Genomic DNA, 20,434 nt, shown 5'->3' with positions numbered 1-20,434 from the left:
TTCTTGGCTAGGCAAGTATATTGTGCACTTCCATTCTCAACCAATTAAAAACTCTAGGCTAACTACGACTTCTTGAAAAGAGGTTTTGCATCCTATATACTCAAACCTGACCAACAGGGTGGTGGTGAGAACTATGAAGACTTAGGTGTGTCCAATGAGATCAAAAATAATTTAAAGTGTAATATTGACAGGCAAGGGCGGCAGCAGGTCATGCGTCTGACCAGGAGGAACCTGCGAGGTGGGCCTGGCTTGCCTCGCCCCTTACCACCTGTATTGGAAATCTCCCAGGGTTTGGTAAAAAATAAAATTGAATGAAAGTACTTAGTTGCTACTCATGTGACTCAACACTAAATGAGAAATGTATTTTTAGAATTTGACATAGTCTTAATTCAAGAAACATGGTTGAATGTCATCCCAACCATTGATGTGTTTATTTTGGACACCAATTTAACAAGAAAGTACTAAAGAGGACGACCGTTTGGAGGCATGTTAACAGCAGTGAAAAATGTGCGATGGGTTGTAATTAAAAACATTAACATCCGTTGCTTCAGTGTAGTAAGAATGCTGCTAGAGCTAACAGAGATTTAGGAACATGGTGGCGCAATCTTACTGAGTATTTGAAGTACTATTATTGCTCTCCTTAATACATTACTAATACTCTTAGCACCCTCAAAGGGAGACTAACAACGGTAAGGAAGTGGAAGTAAAATATGTCTGCCGACGGGAAGGGGAATCATTTCAATGTTATCATAAAAACGCATCCGCGAAACTGAAGGGCTGGGATAAAAAAAATGAAGAAAGGAATGCATATGCAAGAAAAGAAAAGAAAGATACGGTTGCTTAAACAGAAACATGCAAATTGGTTAAAGAACTATACAATTATAAATTATATAAAAGAGAACAAAGAGTTCCTGTATAGCCCAGAAGGATGCAGGGGCTATTTGGTGGAAAATAAATAACAGGAATAAAATCCAACTAGAAATGCAATCATCAAGTGTAGCAGAAGACAAGTGGGTGAACCACTTCTCATCCATCTTCAGGAAGAAAGGAGTGGATCGGGTAGTGGACAATTCCCTAAAAATAGGTGAGTTGAATTGGGAGTACAAATTTGATATCAACGATATTAAGTTGATAAGCGAACATTCTAAGAACTCATGTTAATTCTTGTTTTTATATACATGATAATGTCATTAATAAGAAGATGGAAGAAAGCATTTCTGATATGGATTGTTTTATTGAGAATGGTATGATGTATAACTAAAACACAAATGATCTTACTTAAAGAGCTTGAGGACTGGGCAGAATCTCTCAACATCATTCCCTACAATCAGACAGGCTTACGGAAGAAGTCTAGTACCACAATAAACATCCTTGCTTTGTCTACCATCATTTAACAAGAGTTGATGATTAAGAAACTCCCAGTCTACGTAGCCTATATTGATCTAAGTGGCGTGTTTGATACCGTGGACAGCAATAAGTTGTGGGGTAAGCTGTTGATGTTGGGCATTCCTACTTGTCTGTTGAGGATGATTATCTTGTTATACTCTCAGACCAGGGTTAAGATCAGATTGTATCTGCATGGGGGACTACCTCCTGGATCCCAACTCAAAAAGTCCTTAAACAAAGCTGTATACTAGCCCCCATGTTGTTCAATCTTTACCTTTCCGATCTGGAGGCGGCGCTCAAAAACTCTGCTGCTACTCCTCCTAAATTAGGGTTCATGCCGATACAGTGGTTAGGTTACGCGGATGATCTGGCTGTTCTGGATTTAACCCCTGGTGGCTTACAAGCATCTTTCAGTACATTGAAAGAGTATGTTGATGACAACTTGCTTGTTATACACATCTCTGAAACCAAAATAAAGTTTTTTAATTCAGTGAGAAGGAAGAAAAAAAAGATAAGCTGGGAGATTTAAGGGAACAAACTTGAATTGGTTTCTTCATAAAAGTACATGGGCATATTTCTTAATTGTAAACTAAATCTTAGTATCCATTTAGACTATGTTAGACTGAGGCCCAATGAGACTTTGGGTGGTATCCGTTCCTTTGCCCAGAAGGGGGTGCTAGTTAAGGTGGAAGAGACGTGTAAACTCGAAAGAGCCTTGTTGAAGAGTCTTCTACATCTTCCTGTACACACAGCAATTCAGATGGTATTTTTGGAATATTATATCTTGCCTATTCAATGTAAAATATACCGTTGTTGATTCCCTTAATTCTGGAAGCTGGTTAATGCTCTGGTAGGTTCTCTGCAAAGCGTAATCCTTGAGGTATTCAAGTCGAGAGCTACCTTGATGCTGTGTACTAGCCTTGTAAAATTGTGTGATATAGCAAACACATGGTTAATATTAGCTCCTGGGTACTTATTGCAGGCATCCCTTGAGTGCTTTATGAAAACCATGAAAGCCATCTTACTCGGGTATGGTCAAGAACAGTCTTTAGTTAACCTCTGCACAAAGAATTATGCTTATAGTTTGTTGCCTTTATCAAGGAAAGAATTTGCATTCCCACCCATATTCAACAATGTTTGGGTAGTTACCTGATGTGGGATTATCTAAAATTGAAATGTAACACTGTAAAAACACTAGAAATTGAGGGGGCCTGACAGCTGGTACCATGGGTAAGCAGGGAATGTTGCATATGTGGTGAGGGACCACTGGAATCGGTAAGGTATCTTCTTGTGAATGCATGGCTCTACGTGACTTAAGGGCAGTCACACTTTCTTCTGTGGGCTTGGGGGTGAATCTGTGTGTGGATTTGTTGTGGGAAGAGTTCATGAGTGGAAACAATCATGCCTGCATTGCCTTTCCTACTATTTTTTGGAGGAAAGAAATGTTTCATACACTAAATCACAATAATAAAAATAATAAAAAATATTTTTTTTAAATAATAATTTAATGTATTTACTATAAACAATCATGTGGCAGGGGACTGCATCACCATCAGCTATTGTATTGGTAAAATCAGAGGCTTTCTAGCACATTGAAAGTTTCACCTGATAGGACATGAGTTCAGATCAGGCATTGGTCATTCATTACCTGTTGCCAGAGAGCCTTCTTAAGAGCCAAACATGAGCAGGCGGCCACGAACCAGCAATTGCCCAACCTTCCCTGGTGTAAGTCGTGGGAGCTCACCCCATCCACAAAAAGTTGAGGATCTTCACACAGTTCCTGAAATATAAAGAATACTGATGTTATGCAAGACAGTGAACAATACATGTTTGAATTACTTCCTTTACATGCTTGTCTACTTATACATTTAATTGCATCACAAATCTAGGAATTCTCTGCAGTGAGCCTAGTCTTTCCAGACCATGGTTATGAAGCTGAAATATCTCGGGCAATGTTCTCACTCTGTTAGTTGTCTGATTCTAGTTCCCCCTTTCTTTTTCACCCTAAATGCATATTCACATTAGCCGGTCAGATAACACAGCGAGTAGAGCGCTCGCTTTGACATTCGTACAGAGCCTGCTGATGCAGGTTCGAATCCCGGCAGGGCCAAACTCAGCCTTTCATCCTTCCGAGGTCGATAAATGAGCACCACACACCGTGGGAAATAAGCAGTGCTTAGATACCTGAGGGTTCGTATCGCTATATAAATGCACAAACAAACATTGCTCTACTAGACCAAAATCTCAGAGACTTCCTGCAATGTTGCCATTGGTGTGCGTTTAGATGTGTCCTTGGGCAACCCAGCACCTATGCCACATTTCAGTAAAATGAATGACATATTTTGCGTGCCTGAGAGGTTTCTCTCTGTTCCTGTGAAATGGAACATGCATATATATATATATATATATATATATATATTCACTGACAAAAAACGTTGTTAAAGGGACGTTATGGGTAAGTTGCACTACTAAGAAGCTATGAAGTTCACTGACAAAAAACGTTAAAGGAACGATATGTTTCAGTTGCCCTAAGAAAAACCTATGAAATTCAGTGCAAGAAGTACTTGAAAGGAACATTACACTTACTTCGCACTAATAACCTATCCATATTATGGTTACAAGTAAAACCAAAAAAAAAAAAACAGAAATTCGCCATTTATGGTAACCTAAGCAACCATAACTCGCCCCACCACTTATGAAGCAAACCGCACAAAGGCAGGGGACTACACCATAACGGAATACACCAACAACAGAAGTGACGTCTCCCTTCAACAATCTTACCTCAATGCTACTGTGCATGGGAACAAAGAACGAACGGTCAGAGTAAGGACGGCAAAGTACTAACACCAGAACATCACTGCAACGTAGCAAGCACATTACATGTTGTCTGATAATTGCGCAGGTGGTGCAGTATACAATAGTACAGAATAGTATAGAATATTTTTTTTTGTATGTAGCAATGGCAAGCACCTTAAAGTGGCTGGAATAAAATGTTTCTCATGACGCAATGACTTACGATACTAACCCCATTGGTACTCACAGTAGTGTGAAATGTAATTTATGTAGTATATGTTGCTTCATGTACACCTAACACATTTTCTTTTCTGTAAGAGAACATATTGGAAAGGAAAGCAAGGCAGCACAAGTGGCACCCCTTCCACAACAGCATATGGGTATAGGAAAGGAAACAAACTGTAAATAGGAAAATGGGCAGCCTGGAAGACAAAATGGAAGAATTGGAGAACAGTTGTGCCGCCTTAAAAGATTGAGTACAAGGCTATATTATGGACAAAATGAAATAGCACTGGTAGACCTGCACGTGAACCCGTTCCCCATGTCACAGCCCGCCATGCCCTCAAAATCTGCGTGATGGGATACGATACAGTGATACCTCAATCCCTTCCTCCCCTCATGGCCTACCTGTGCAAATCCCCAATTCCCCACAATGAGCATCCACTTCTGCTACCCCTTCCCTTTCCTAATGGTGTGTATAAATGTGTAGAGTATATATAGAAAAAGGGTAGATAAAAAAAGGTAGATACTTTTAGAGGAAACAGATCCTCCTCAATCACTTCATTAGCTGGTACAAAGAATTACAATTTTTATTCAGACATATTTTTTTTAAACAATGTTAGAATTGACAATTTCAAGATAAAAGACAAATAGTCTCAACACATTCATAAAAAAAAGTTTAAAATACAGTACTAGTGACACAAACCAACAAATATCCTTAGGTGGCAAAAATACACAACAGAGTAATACTAAAACCAAAAAACACACAATTCAGGGAAAAAAACTTAATAGACTGTTCAACTGAAAAACGATCTCCTATTGTCCAAATCTTAATCTAATACAGTTACTAGATTTCGCCTTCAACATGTTTCGGTTCACTGTCAGCATCTGGAACCTTCTTCAGGAGGATGAGAAAAGGTCCCAATGGATTTCAAAAATATCGTAGATGATCTATTCTGTAGCACCATGTTGTGCATGTTGTGTATTTTTTCCACCTAGGGATATATGTTGTTGTGTGTCCTACTTTTTATGAATGTGTTGAGACTATTTGTCTTTTATCTAGAAATTGTCAATTCTAACATTGTTTTAAACATTTTTTCTATGAATAGAAATTGATTTTTTTTTTACCAACTAATGAAGTGATTGAGGATAATCTGTTTTCTCTAAAAGTATCTACCTTTTTTCTATATATACTATATCCAATCCACAAAGTAAGGTACAGATTCTACTACCTCCGTAGTGGCTTTTTGGGCTTCCCTCTAATTATAGTGACGTGTATGAATGTGTGCAATTAAATGATGATATTGAAATTGTTGCTGAGTGTATGTGTGGTATTTGTTTTTAAATGCCGTTATGCCTCAGCGGCCAATAGTCCTTGTAGGAATGACCGCAATTAAGCAAAAGATAGGTGTCCTACACACAAGGCACCTGCCAGGCCTATCCGCAATGACAATGGAGGCATCCGTACTCTGGCAGCATGACACGCATGTCTGTGTGTTGTGCACCACTTATAATTATGTGTGGGAGCAGAAGTTTGTTTGTTGTGCAATTACACGCATGTGCATCTGTTCCTCTGTGTCCCGGTGATGCTACCACTGTGCACCATATGCGAACGCACGTTAATTAGGTCACACCGCCCACCCACGAACTACAGGTAGCGATACAGATAAACATCCCACCTGCTATACCCTATAAACACCCAGCGTCTCCCAAAATGCTTGTCGCATGCGTGTCCAGTAGAGAAGTGGCAACGGTGTGCTTAGCACACCTATGCACATGCGCACAATGTATGCCAACCAAAACGCGTCCTGCGAACAGTGGCAACGTCACCATGCAACCGCACCCACGCTGCGCATGGGCCGTTATGTTGGGGACACAATCCGGACCCTTGGACAACGAAAAAGTGCAGTGTTGTGCAATGTACGTAGTGTTTTTTCGGAAAGTACAAGCTGACAACACACCACATTGTGCCATTGCACATGTATATGATATGATATGATATATGATATGATATGATATGATGATATGATATGATATGGCATTTATAACGTGCCTATACACAAGTGTTTCAAGGCACAACGAGGCAATAGAAGGTGTCATTCAGATCACGCAAGTGCATGGGAAGGGGGGAAGGGAAAGTGCGAGGGGCTAGGGGAAAGTGCAGTACATGGGATAGTAGAATAATAAGATAATAAATAAAGGGCCAGCTGGTGGCAAGTGCAAGGTAAGTGCAGACAAAGTGCTTGGAGGCGGGCTGTAGGGATACAGAGACAGTCCCGCGGTGCAGGGGTTGCCAGGGAGGCAGTGCCAGGGGCAAAGGTGATCCCGGAACCGGAGATGGTTCTCCTCTAGTTTCAGGGAGGCAGGAAGGCTGTTCCAGAGGGAGGACCTGCTGCGGAGAGAGATCTACCCCAAACTCGTTGCATGGAGAAGCGGCTGACCCGGAGTTGGAGGCGGGTGAGCGAAGAGCTCGAAAAGGAAAATATTTAGGAAGAGAGAGTTGAAGGTATTTTGGCCCCAGGCCCCAGAAGGCCTTGTGGACAATGCAGAGGGTTTTGAACTTAATCCTCGCAGTCACTGGGAACCAGTGAAGGGATTTCAGTCCTGGAGAGATATGGTCCCTGGGCTTGAGGCCAAAGACAAGTTTCGCAGTCCTGTTCTGGATGAGTTGCAGAGGGCGGAGAATAGAGACAGGCAGATTGTTTTTGAACAATGTAGGCCTGTTTTCCGGGTGCAAGTTATCTACAGCAGCCCTGCAAAAGTACACTCCCCAGAGCTGCTCTACAATATGTTTGTAGCTTTTCAGAACAGAGTAGCAGGCCACATAGGTTTGCCCTGTAAGTGATGGTGGACCGAATCTGCTGTGCTACATTGCATTTGCAAGTAATGGCAACCATGGCAGCCCGGCTCAGTACGAACAGTAATGGAGAAAAGTATTAACGGTCCTTCCTGTCACTCACACTGTCAGTTGCAATAGTCCCCACTGCCCTATTACCATGGGTAGCATACTGAAAATGATACTATTTGGCACATGCGTTTACCCAAGTACGGCAAGGGCCGTGCCCCAATAAAGCAGAACCATTCTTTCTTCCATTTCCACTTTCTTCTTTCCAGCATGCCGTCATTGGGTACTGTTAGAATGTTCCACACCCATCCACCAATCATATTGAAGAGCTCTCCATGTAACAGTGTAAGTTATTTACAACAATCCTCTGCGTACACACCACACCTAGATCCGATATTTCGCAATACCTCAGGCTCCACAGTCCCATTTTCATGGCCGCCCTCAAAATCCCTGGACGTGGATTTCGTGCTGCGTGCGGGAATAAATTGCAACCAGGGTGGGGAGTGTGTTTTTATTGGCGGCTCTGAAAAGAGCATTTTTTATTTTATGCTTTTAGGTGCTTCTAGTGAAACACCTTTTTTCAGTTTTTATTCAATGTTTTGTTTTCTTGTGCTCACATTGCTACAGTAAACTCTTTAACGCATCCTGTAGACGGGAAACAAAACAGCATTACCAATGGGTGACAACGAAATGCCACTTGCTTGGAAAAACTCTGCATTTCCACAACTAATGAGGTCCTTGTTTCAGAAGAACATTCCACCATTGGACAAAAAAGTATACATGCTTCTGTTGATGAGACACCTTCCAACCTCTGGCTTGGAACAACATCCAGGAACATTGTCCCATACTTTTCTTGTTGTTAGGGATGAGAAAAACACCTTGGAAGTGGGAAAAAGCCTCTTAACTAGATTCAGCAACCTCTTCAGTCGACGGAACAAACCTAAACAAGCCACCTAACCCAAATGCATGCCACGGTAGTGCATGATGACAAGTTCGACTGTTGCAAAAGTGGCCAGGTCTCTGCAAAGTGCATGCATATCAGCGAAACTGCGGTCATAGACAGTGTACCACAATGCGTCCACTCCTTCCAAACCGAAATTGCCATCAAAGTCTCTGTCCAGGGCATACGTGTGAGATCTATCACAAAGGCATCATCCAAAGTCAGCACAATGCGTTTCTCCATGTCAGCCAGCCTCACTACGCAGAGTACTGTGAAACAGTTTGACGGCCCCTTCCTGTGAACCACGGCCTCAGTACCTGATTGGATAATCCCCACAATCCCATTTCCAATGGCCAGCATGGTGAGTAGCACGGAATTTGGTACGTGCGCTTCCCAAAGTAGCGCGAGGGCTGCAGCCCAGTAAAGCAGAAGCTGTCCTTCTTCCCTTTCCACTATTTTTTGTCGACCACTACCACATTGGGTACGGGTAAATACTCACACACGCATCCACCAATCCCATCAAAGACGTTAGCATCTAACACCTTTAGAAAGGTAACCGCTCCTGAGGTCTTACTCATTATGAAACAAATAAAACCCTCACTCTGTAAAGGGGACATCTGTCCAGCAAACATAATCAAAGACTGCGCTGAGTCCCTAGCGCCGTTCATTGCAACCTTTATCAACGCATCATTTGCCACTGGCTCAGTACCCTCCTCCCTCAAGGAAGCCTGGGTTCGCCCACTGCTAAAAAAGCCCACTCTAGACCCAGATTCGCCCATCAATTCCAGGCCCACTACAACAGTGCCATTTTTGCTGACAATTTTGGATAAGGCTGCTTATCTACAGATACAAGCATACCTCGAATCTCACGACATCCTAGGCAAGAGACAGTCCGGCTTTCGTCCACGCCATGGCACAGAGTCAGCGCTACTCAACCTAAAAAAACAACTTCTAAAAAATATGGATAAAGGCAAATGTGCTATCCTCCTACTCCTTGACTTGTTGGCAGCGTTCGACCTAGTCGACCATAAAACCCTAAAGACACACCTCACCAATGCGGCTCACTTCTCCACTGAAGCCACAACATGGATCTCATCCTTCCTGGAGGGCAGAGCTATGAGGGTCTACTCAGACCAAGCATCAGCCACTCCTTCCCCCATCAACTGCAGAGTACCACAAGGGTCCCGCACCTCCCCCACACTATATATACAACTTATTCACACTCCCTCTATTCAACGACCTAGAAGAATTTGGCATAACGTTCTCCAATTATGCCGACGATACACGAATTCTTCTCCCATTAACTGGTGATTACGAGCAACATTTAAAAACCCTACAAAACACATATGCCATCATCCAGGCCTGGATTTCAGCCAACGGCCTCTGTCTCAATGGAGATAAGGCTGAGATCTTACTGGTGGGCCAGAAAGAATCCCTCAGCAAGCTAGACAACAAACACACCACCTTCCTAATTGAGAACTTGGTAATCTCAGTCTCCTCTGCTGTAAAAACGTTGGGAGTATACCTAGATTCTACTTTGTCCATGGATAGACATGTTAGTTACATCTCCTCTTCAGCAGCCCTAACAACCAAAATAATCAATGCAGTAAAGCCTAACCTATCCACCATAAACTGCCTCAACATCGCCAGGGCCACCATAGGTGCCAAACTGGATTACTGCAATGTCCTCCTACTAGGCACTATTACCAAAAACATTAATAGACTTCAAATCACTCAGGACAACGCCTTGAGAGCAGCCCTCAACATTCCTAGGAGGGAACACATCTCACTAGCAAGACAAAATGCTCACTGGCTCCCAGTCAAAGAGCGCATCCAGTTCAAGACTCTCATCATTACCCACAGATACATATCCCAATCTGCCCCTAGCTACCTAACTGAACGTATACAACCAGTTCAGACACTCATACCGAAAAGGTACCTGTACGCTAACTAATTCTCAGTCCCCAACTTCAATAGAGCAAAAGCTGACGGCTCGAGTTTCGAAGTCCTATCGGCAAAAGCCTGGAACTCCCTACCGCCCAAACTGAGAGCTGAATCATCCCTCATGGCATTCAGAAATGCACTGAAAACCACTTTATTTAAGTGACTCCTACCTAAAATACTACTGCAATATGAACAATGTTTGTAATATACAACTGTACCCATGCTCACTGTTCCCTTGTAACCCCAGAACTGTAGCTATGTCTGTAATGTTGACTTTGTGATACCCACCCATGCCAAGTAAACTTTCTTGTAACAGCGCCACGATGCCCAAGGGCAGCTGTGCGTTTTAAAAATGCAAATAAATAAATGAATAAATAACACTGTCAGCTCTGCACAACACTTCATATTTACTGTTACAAATTCAGCCTGGAAGTGTCTTGTCATTCGAAAGCATGTCCAGTAGAAAGTTCAGTAAAAGATTGCAATATTTGTGCATCCACATTCATCCACATGAGCACCCATCACTACAAAATAGAGGTATGAATACTTTTTATGCAGTATGTTTACAACTCTGTTATAAGTGCCTCTGTGCACTGTATCTGCCACTGAGTGTCCATTACGTTTTTGAAAAGGATACTGTTTTTTCTCCTATCCCCTACCATCAAGTGGCACTTCAATGGTATGTGCTTGCTTGCGTTGTCATTTACCCATATCATACATTGTAATATCGAAAGAGAACTTCTATTCTTTCCTTCCAACAATGCTACGAATTGTTTTCCCACTAACCCATCTCCTACATAAATCGTAAAAATAAGGCACCAAAAACTGCAGTGAATGTATTTTACCAACCTAAAGCAAGTTCCCAAAAGGTCACTGTCTACACAGATGTGGTTCTCTGTACGCTGGACTATTGCAACAGCCTCTTTTTAAATCTGCCCACTTCTACTCTCCACTCTCTGCAACTCATCCAGAAGAGGAATGTGCGAGTTGTCCTTGGCCTCAAGCCCAGGGATCGTATATCTCCTGGACTGAAATGTCTGCAATAGCTCCCAGTGGCGGCGATGAATAAGGTGAAAACCCTCTGCATTATGCACAAGGCCTTCTGGGCCTTGGGACCTCAATACCTTCAACGCTCACTTCCTAAATATCTCCCTGCTCAAGCTCTTCCCACATCCGCCTCCAACTCACTCAGGGTCAGTCGCTTCTGCAAGCAACCAGTTGGTGGTAGATCTCTTTCTTTGGCTGGGGCTTCCCTCTGCAACATCCTCCCTGCCTCCCTGAAACTTGAGGAGAGCACCTCAAAACCTTTCTCTTTGCATCTGCTTTTCCTGGCTGCAACTGATTCTCCACTGGTTACCTGGCCACTCTGTGATGTCGGGCCCAGGCCACCTCCCCCTGCCGGTAGCACCCCTGCACTGCCATTCTGGCAATCCCCGCACTTGGGGACTGTTTTCTGTATCGCAAACAGTTCCACCACCACCTGATGTCTGCACTTATGCTTGCACTGGGCACAATCGTGCCATATTTTTACTTATTGTCATTTGATCTTCTTCCCATGTACTGCACTTTCCCCTCCACCTACCCATGCACTTGGGCGATCAGAGTGAGACCTGACCTACTAGGTTTGTGTCTCTGTCTCCCCTCTGTTCCCTCTCCCTTGCCTCGTCTCGTCTTGCAAGACTTGTGTATAGGCGCATTACAAATGGCATGTCATACAATTTCACATCATATGATACCATACACACATAGCATTCATAACAGGATGCTTTCCACTTACCTTGTACACTTTACAGGTTTTTTTTCTTTTTCCGCAGTACCCCACTTACTACAAACCTTTCAAAAATTATTGCACAAAAGCAGCATTGAATGCATGTTACCAACTTCACACAAGTACATACAGTACATGCATACAAACACGATGCCTGGCCCTTACCTTGCACACTTCCACCATAGCCTTCTGCAATTATTTGTGCAAAGAGACCTTCTGCCACAGTTTTTGCATACACACAACAACCACAAAACTTATTGTGCAATGCCATATCCTCCACAGTCCCATTTCCATGGCTCCCATCCTGAAAATGGCCGGATGTGGCACGGGTAATCCTGAAACTACCATGGAATCCGCAGAGTTTTCGTGCTGGGGAAATGAGGTGCGGGGGGAGTGTGAAACAGGGTAGGGGATTGGGTTTTTAGTGGGCCCTCTGAAAAGTTTTGGTCTTTTTTTGTTTTTTATTTTGTTACGTGTTTTTTTTTAAGTGCTTGCAAACAACCATTTTTGTTTTTTCTCATAGAATGAGTTTCTGTTTGTTTCTCCTCCTTCAATTTTTACTGAATTATGGTCAACGCTTCTTGCACAGTATAAAAGAAAATGGTATTGCCAATGGTGTTCAAAGAAATGCCATTTGCATGGAAGTACTGTATATTTTGCAACTTCATGCTCTCATAGTGGGTGGAGAACATTCTATTAGTGCACATGAATGCAGACATGCTTCTGTTTATAAGACACCTTCGAGCTCTGGCTGGGGACAAATTACACCGGCATGGTCCCATACTCCTCTTGGTGGAATGGTTGAGAAAACGACCTTGGCAGTGGGAAAATCTGCATTACTGCATTCATCAACTTCTTCAGGTGACGAAGCAACCATCCACACAGCATATAACCCAAATGTAGACCTCCATAATGTAACACGACAACTTGACCAGTAACAATAGAGGCAACATATCTGCAAAGACGAACCATCCCACCAAAACTGCATGCATACAGACTGGCCCACAAAGCGTCCACTCCTTCCAACCCGAATATAGCAGCAACGCCTCTTTGCAAGGCATAACTGTGCAGATCATGTAGAAATGTATCACCCACGAGCAGCACTGTGCGTCTCTCCATCTCTACCAACCTCTTTACACAGACAGTATTGGGAAAAAGTAGTACCGCCGCTTCCTGTGGACCACACCCTTGACACCTGATTCCATAATCGCAACAGTTCCATTCACATGCCCACTATGCTGAGAATGGCAGGATGCGACATGTGAGCTTTCCCAGCTATAGTGAGGGCTACACCCCAGTGAAGCAGGGACAGTCCTTGTCCCCTCTCCATTGTTCTTCTTCCAGCACTCCCTCATTGAGTACTGTGAAATAATCATGCATGCATGCAGCAATCACAGCCAAGAACTCTGCAGCCAACACTATCATTTCTGTACAGCACTCCATATTTACCGTTCAACACTCCGAGTACACGTTGTGTGTGTTTCCAAAGCACCTTCAGTACAAAGGTCTGGAAATAAATCCATAATGTCAGCATCCAAAATCACCCAGAGGGGCACCCAGCATGCCTTTGCCCATGCACACAAGAGTCTACTGCTTGCCCACGCCCAGCACAACATAATAGAGCCATGCATGCAAACATGTGGCCAGAAACCACAATCCACAAATGTAACATAACCAGCAGCACGTTTATCCAACCCCAGCACCATAAGACAATGATGCATGGAAACATGTAACAGTTAGCAGAGTCCACAAACATACCAATGCCACCGCCATCCGTACCCACTTCCATTTACAAAGTATTGTGCCACTGTCAATCACACCGTACAATATTCACAACATTGGGCCTACTCCCAGGAGGCTACAGAAACCAGAATATCCAAGCACCTACATCATTCACTTCAAGCCTACCCTCTTCTATACTGACAGTGGTCCAACAATGCACCCAGTGGGCACACTGCAGAACTTTTCAATGCACAATCTCCAGCCATACACCGAAAACCGTTCTAACAATGACTGCACCCATGGAAGCAACAATACATGCATGTCAGCGCACTTCTGGTGCTCTATGAAGAGTCAAATGTGCTCCACAACCATTCCATAAAGGGGAGCACCCTCTGACAGATATTTTTTTAAAAAGGTAGCAGGCGCACCTCTCCAGAAAGAACATGGCATGATAACCTGTTCTGAGATGAGAGTTTGCAGCACACGCTTTTTGCTCACTGTACCTTTCACAGATGGGAAATACCATTTGCATATCAGACTTTGTCCCGCCCACATGGGCAGTCCAGCACCAAAATGCTATGGCAATTCCTTTCTGAACAAGAGTACCAAAAGCAACCCCATACACGTGTTTCAGCCTTGTTGGGCCTCATCAGTGAAGTGAAGCTTTGTCTCTCTGAGCACAGTGAGCAGGGAGTCCACGTCTGGTTGCCCCCGGGTAACTCAGGGTGACCAACCCCAAGTTCCTTGCAAATATTTTAAAAAAGGTAGCAGGCGCACCTCTCCAGAAAGAACATGGCATGATAACCTGTTCTGAGATGACAGATGCAGTCTAAACTGCATTGCTGCGGTGGGTGTGGGCAAGGCATAGACTATTGGGTGCATGGTCTATGGCTGTAGGCCATGCACCCAATAGTCTAGGCCTTGCCCACACCTACTGCAACGTAATGCAGCCATTCATGGAAACATGTGCCCAGGTATCACACTCCACACACGTACCACAGCCACTGCTACCCAACCTCCAAACCTTAATACAGCTATGCATGGAAACATGCTGCAGTTCGCAGATTCTACAAACACCCATACCCACTTTCATTCACACAGTATGGCGTTACTGCCAACCAAACCAAAAAAATGCCTGCAACAGTGGCCCTGCTCCCAGCACTCTATTCAGTACACAAAAGCAATACCTCAGAGTGCAGTGTAGTAGTCAGCACTCGCAATGTCGGCAAACTTAAGAAGCAGCCGGTGGTTGGCTGGAGGGAAGCATGGTGTGCGGCAACATTTTTGGGAAACACTGCCATGGTGTATCAGAGGACAGTGTGGTGCCGAAAGGAACTGAGAAGTATAATGTAAGGCATGTGGTGGTGGGAAGAAGGGGTGGAAAGGGCAGGGGAGATAGAAGTGGTTCATCTGAGATGTGTGATTATTAGGTGGACGAAGACGGTGATGTTCCTGTAGTATCCGTGCATACTGCACCAATTTGCCGGTCCCTGCACAGGTGACTACCATGTGTGCTGAATGCAGGCAGCCTTAGTTACCGCACAATAGCTCGTGAAGCAACCACTTACCGTGGTGTCTGGTGGCAGCTGATTTGCAGAAGGGGAGTGCATTGGAAAAAATATATTATGCTATGTGGTGGTGGGAAGAAGGGATGGAAAGGGTGGGGGAGTGAGAAATGATTCATCTGAGATATGTCAATAGGTGCACAAAGACGTTGTCCTTGCAGTATTCGTCCGTACAGGGCCCATCCGCAGGTTTCGGCACATATAGTCCCACATCTTCTTTTCAGAGAAAGATGCATCTTTATGATTACATATCGAAGGATGGGGTGTTTCACCAAATCAGCATAATACTCATGCCATTTGCCACCTGTTCTATCACCTATCCAGTTCTTCCCAACATGTGCAAAGACATTGCCATGTGATGTGTCTGTGAGTGGGCATTCTGCAGCACCTCTGTATCACAAAAGGTGTGATTAATGAGAAATATGGGAAACAAAATGCAACTGGAAAATGCATGACGTGTGTGTCACGGCATCTGGCCTGCAAATTAGGTGCTACAAGCACACAACCTGCATTTTTGATATATCCTTCTGGCATCACTGTATTGTGTGGGGTATTGTAGAGATTCCATTGGTGCAGTTGATGTAGGATGGGTGGATGGGGTAAAAGCAGATGAGTTTGGGTGGTGGGTTATGGAATTAAGAGTGGGTGGGTCTTAAAATGTTTGAATAATTAGGGTGGGACAGTAAAGCTGGTGTGTTTGGTTGGACAGGGGTAAATGTGAGTCATGAAAAATTGACAGGTCGCTTTGAAGTGGGTGAAGTAGGGTGGGTGTGTGGTGCTGAAAGGGAGGGAAGTAGGGTTGGTGGGTAATGGTTAATTGGAGTTATGGCGTGTTTGTTGGTATAAGGGAGCTTGGTAATGTGTGGGTGCTGATGAAAGGGGATGAGAGAAGTTTGGATGAGGATGGGTGGGGCAAATGTGGTGACAGATGGGTGGAATGAAAGGGGTTGAGGTAACATAGGTGGAGTTGTGCAGGGGTAGTGACATCATGTGCGGTAGGGTGGCATAAGGAGAGTTGTGTTAAATTGAATTATGGTGGGAGGAAGGAGGGTAGGTGAAAGGAGGCGAGGGGGTGGGTGAAAGGAGGTGAGGTAGGGTAGGAGGTTGGGGTGAAAGGAGATGGGGTTAGGTGGTAGTTGGAGTTGAAAGAGGGTGAGGAAAGGTGGGTGGTGGTGATGAAGGAGGATGGGGTAAGGTGGGTTAGACTGAATGGGGATGAGTTAGGTGAGTGAGGGGGAAAGATCAGATGTAGCATGGGTGAGGGTGAAACTGGGTGAGGTATGGTGTGTGGATTCTATGTCAAAGTGGCAGGGTAGGTAGTGGGAGGTGAAATGGTGTGAGGAAGGGTGTTATGGGGTGAAAAATAGTGAAGTAGGTTGGGTAAGTGTAGGAGAAAGAGGTGAGATGAGTTTGGTGAGAGTGAGTGGGTGCTTGAGTGATGGTGAAATGGGCTCATGTATTTAGGGTAAAAGTTTGGTATGAAAAGGGGTGACATAAGGTGAGGTACAATGAGGATGATAGGGAGTGAAGTCAGGTGAGGTACAATGGGGTGAATAGAGTGAGGTGGGGCAGGTGGTTGAGGGAAAAGTGTTACTGGCCCTCATTACGACCCTGGCGGAGAGGGGTTTACGCCAGCGTAATGCATGGCGTACCTCTCCGCCAGACTACGACATTCCGTAGCGCCATGGTGATTTTTACGCCTGCTTTTTGCAGGCGGAAAAATCCATGGCGCTACGGGACTTGTTGTTAATTACGCCACCGTAATTTACGGTGGCGTAATTAACGCCTTCCCCACTCCCATTATACCCTATGGGGCAAAAATGGGAATGGGGAAGGGTAAATGGGGATTGGGGACTTACCGCCCCGCCAACCTCGGAATGGGGCGGTAAGTCCGCCAACCCCCATGGCGGTGTTGGCAGCTCTGCGCCATGGTCCATGGTGCAAATTGCACCATGGACCTCCGCCAGGGTCGTAATGAGGGCCACTGTACGTTGGGTGGAATTGAAAGGGATGGTGTGAAAATAGTAGGAAAGGGTGGGTCTGACAAGGGTTTATAAGAGTGGGTGGGTGTAAAAGGGGATAAGGTAAGGTTGATGGCGAGACTCAGGGTAGGCGGATAAAGGATGAGGTAGTGGGGGCTAGGATGGAGGTGAAAGGCGGTGAAGAAGGTGGGGTTGAAAGTTGATGGGTTAAATGGGGTGTAGGTGAAGTAGGGTATGGCGATATGGGTGTGCTTAGTTCTTTATCTTTATTTCCTCAGAAACACGATAAAGATTAGCAACCCAAGTTAAAATGAATGCCAGCCAGTTAAAACAGATTAAAAAAACCATTGCATCGCCATGAATCACATACAACAATCATTTCCCGCTCACCCCCAACCCCTTTAGATAATACAATGGATTAAACATTGCTTATCAATAAAATACATTTAAAGCAGAAGATAAGAAGACAGAAACTGCCAACACAAGTGGGTGAGAAGGGTAACCTTTAAGTACTACAAGGGCCAACTGAGTAGACAATACTTTGTGATGTATCGATAATGGCCTAAGCCACTGCCGCCTTACCACACGATAAAATGGGCAAAAAATGAAAAGATGCACTACATCTTCGGTTTCATCCATGCAGAGTGGGTAAATAGTTAACTTAAAAGTACTACCTTTTCTCCATTTGGCAGTAACATGTGCCAGTGGTAGAATACCCAGCAGAAACTTAACATACCAGCATTTGAGTTTGGGTGTAAGCTGAAAATCTAAATAAGCCAATCCTTTTTTAGCTGCAGATAAACCACTGACTTTTTCCTTGCCAAACAGCTATCATCTTATTCCAAGCCCATTCCGTAAAACATTTCTTGACATAACGTTTGTATCCGGCCCCAAACTTCTCTGGGTTCTCCATTGGTCCGCAAGCCCAATACTGGTTAACATATTTCTAACATGTAAAAACCATGGAAGTAGCTTTCCACCGAGTGCGCGAAGAACCTCTAACAGACTGTCCTGATATAACAAAAGGGCTTTGGTGGTCCTAATACAAAGCTAGTAAAGAAAAGGCTGAAGCATAATGACATATTTAATTATTTATTTAATTAATTATTTAATTAATTGTGCCAAACTCACACGCCACCGGATTAGAAGGAGCACTTAATGGAAGGCCGAGCAGAGTTTTCAAAAATCTATTCTCGGCAGTCTGGATGGAGGTACAATCACCATAACCTGATTGTTCAGCTACATATGACACTGCAGATATTGTTTGGGCCTGATAGATCTTGAGCGGAATTGAAAGTAACTCTCCATCCAGGCGATTCACAAGACTCCATATTAAACCACATGGTCGCAGATGACTCAATGAGCTTTTTCAACCTGACTAAGCCATTTGAGTTTATTATAGATTATCAGACCCAAGTAGCTAAAAGACTCCACTGTCTCCAACAACTGAGAGTTCAAATGGAACCTAATCCCCCTGCGGGCCATACGACCAACCTGATGACACTGCACTGTTTTTGTATTAGGACAGATAATCCACAGACCTTTTGCAGCGCACAACTTGTCAAAAACATCCAATTGGTTCTGCAGCCCCTTTGGGGTTATGGACATCAAAACAGCATCATCTGCGAACAAAAGGAGGCTCCATTTATGACTACCCAATCTTGGAGCGCCCAAAGCTGCCACTTCGAATGCAGAAAAAATACTAGTGATAGATAATAAAAATATCAGGGGGTCCAAAACACACCCCTGCCTGACCCCAATAGAAACTGAGTCTGTGGTCTCTCCATGCAACCCCCAATGGATCTGTGCGCTGTTATGAAAATACATTGACTTAATGGCCCTAAACAAGGTTAGCAGAATACCTACTTCCTCCAAGACAACCCTTAAAATATCCCGGGGCACAGTATCAAAGGCGGGTTTGGAGATCCACAAACATCAGGAAGAAGCTTTGGGAACTTAAGTTCACATATTTCTGACAGATGGGGCCTAGCCTCATCGCCTGATCGACAGTTGCAACCCATGGCCTAAAGCCCGCCTGGAAATGCAAAAGAATATCTAGGTTTTCCATGCAATCCTCCAAACGATGGAGAATCACCCTCAAATACATTTTTGCCAAAGAGTCTATCAAAGAGATAGGCCTGTAATTGGAAGGGTGATCCCTGTTACCTTTTTTAAAAATCGGGAGAATTTCTGCCCCCTCCAACTAGATGGAGGAGTATTAGGTGAGAGAACACCATCAAAAAATGTTGTTAAGAAAGGGATCCAGACTACTTGAACATCTTTGAAAAGGGCTGCAGGTATAAAATCCAGGCCTGGGGCCTTACCACGTTGTTATTCCTGAATGGCCCACTTAACATCCAATGGGGTGATAGGGTAATTTCTGTAAGTAGTAGCACACAAAGTATACTCCATCACTCCCCTCACTTTGCCCCTCACCTCTGCACTCATCGTAGGCTGACACCCCTGAGAATACATTCACTGGAAGTAATCCAGCCATTCACCCACAGAGATATTACACAGTGCGGTATTGTGATCAGGCTTAATGTTGTCTTTCACCAGGGATCAAACCTTTTGCTATTATTTGAACCAGCCACATTGCCAAGAGCTGTCCGAATATTTGTATACATTGCCCTCTTCTTCCTGGCCAATAAAAGCTTGTAATCATGCCTTAGACTAGCTATTTTACCAGTTGCACTGACCTCCCTACCTTTTAACGCCTTCACCAGAGCAGCTTTTGTTTGCTGTCCTACAATATCTATTATTGAACCAACAATTAGTATTTCTGTTCACTCGTGTGTGCTTAGTTATATAGCGGTGGATTCAAAATAGGATGAGGATGATTGGGCCTGAAATGGGGTGAGCTTCCATGGGTGAATGTAAAGGGCTGTAAAATAGGGTGGGAGGATAGAGGTAAGATAGGGTAGGTGGGTTGACAAGGGGTTGGGGTGAAAGGAGGGGAGGTTGTTGCAGGTTAAATGGGGTGGGTGATGGTTAAGGTGTGAGGTAGGGTGAATGCATGGGAAATAGAATGAGATAGGGGTGAAAAGGGGTGTGATAAGGTAGGTGGGGTTAATGGGTCTGATCACAATAGGGGGAAGGAGGGTGGGTTGCTAAGGATAAAAGTGGGCGGGTTAGAGTAGGAGTGTCATAGCGTAATGTGGTTATGTATGAAGAAAGGACGTAAGGTTGTTCAGCAAGGCTGGTGGTGACAGAGGGTCATGCAGGGTGAGTGTGTGGGGGTGAGGTAGGGTCCTTTACATGGGTGGTGAC

General features: G+C 44.1%; 1 protein-coding gene across 1 annotated transcript in view; it reads right to left on the bottom strand.

The window, feature by feature from the left end:
- The window catches only part of CAPN6 (calpain 6), an 831,133-nt gene that overhangs the window by 442,861 nt on the left and 367,838 nt on the right, over nucleotides 1-20,434 (bottom strand). Inside the window, exon 3 of the mRNA XM_069612607.1 lies at nucleotides 3,035-3,166. Coding sequence (XP_069468708.1) covers nucleotides 3,035-3,166 — 132 coding nt within the window. The remainder of the gene's footprint in view (nucleotides 1-3,034; nucleotides 3,167-20,434) is intronic.

The sequence above is a fragment of the Ambystoma mexicanum genome, chromosome 5p (assembly GCF_040938575.1).
Source record: "Ambystoma mexicanum isolate Mex_15411 chromosome 5p, UKY_AmexF1_1, whole genome shotgun sequence".
Classification (NCBI taxonomy): Eukaryota; Metazoa; Chordata; class Amphibia; order Caudata; family Ambystomatidae; genus Ambystoma; species Ambystoma mexicanum.
The sequence above is the reverse complement of the archived record's forward strand: the minus strand, read 5'-3'. Positions and strand labels throughout refer to the sequence as shown.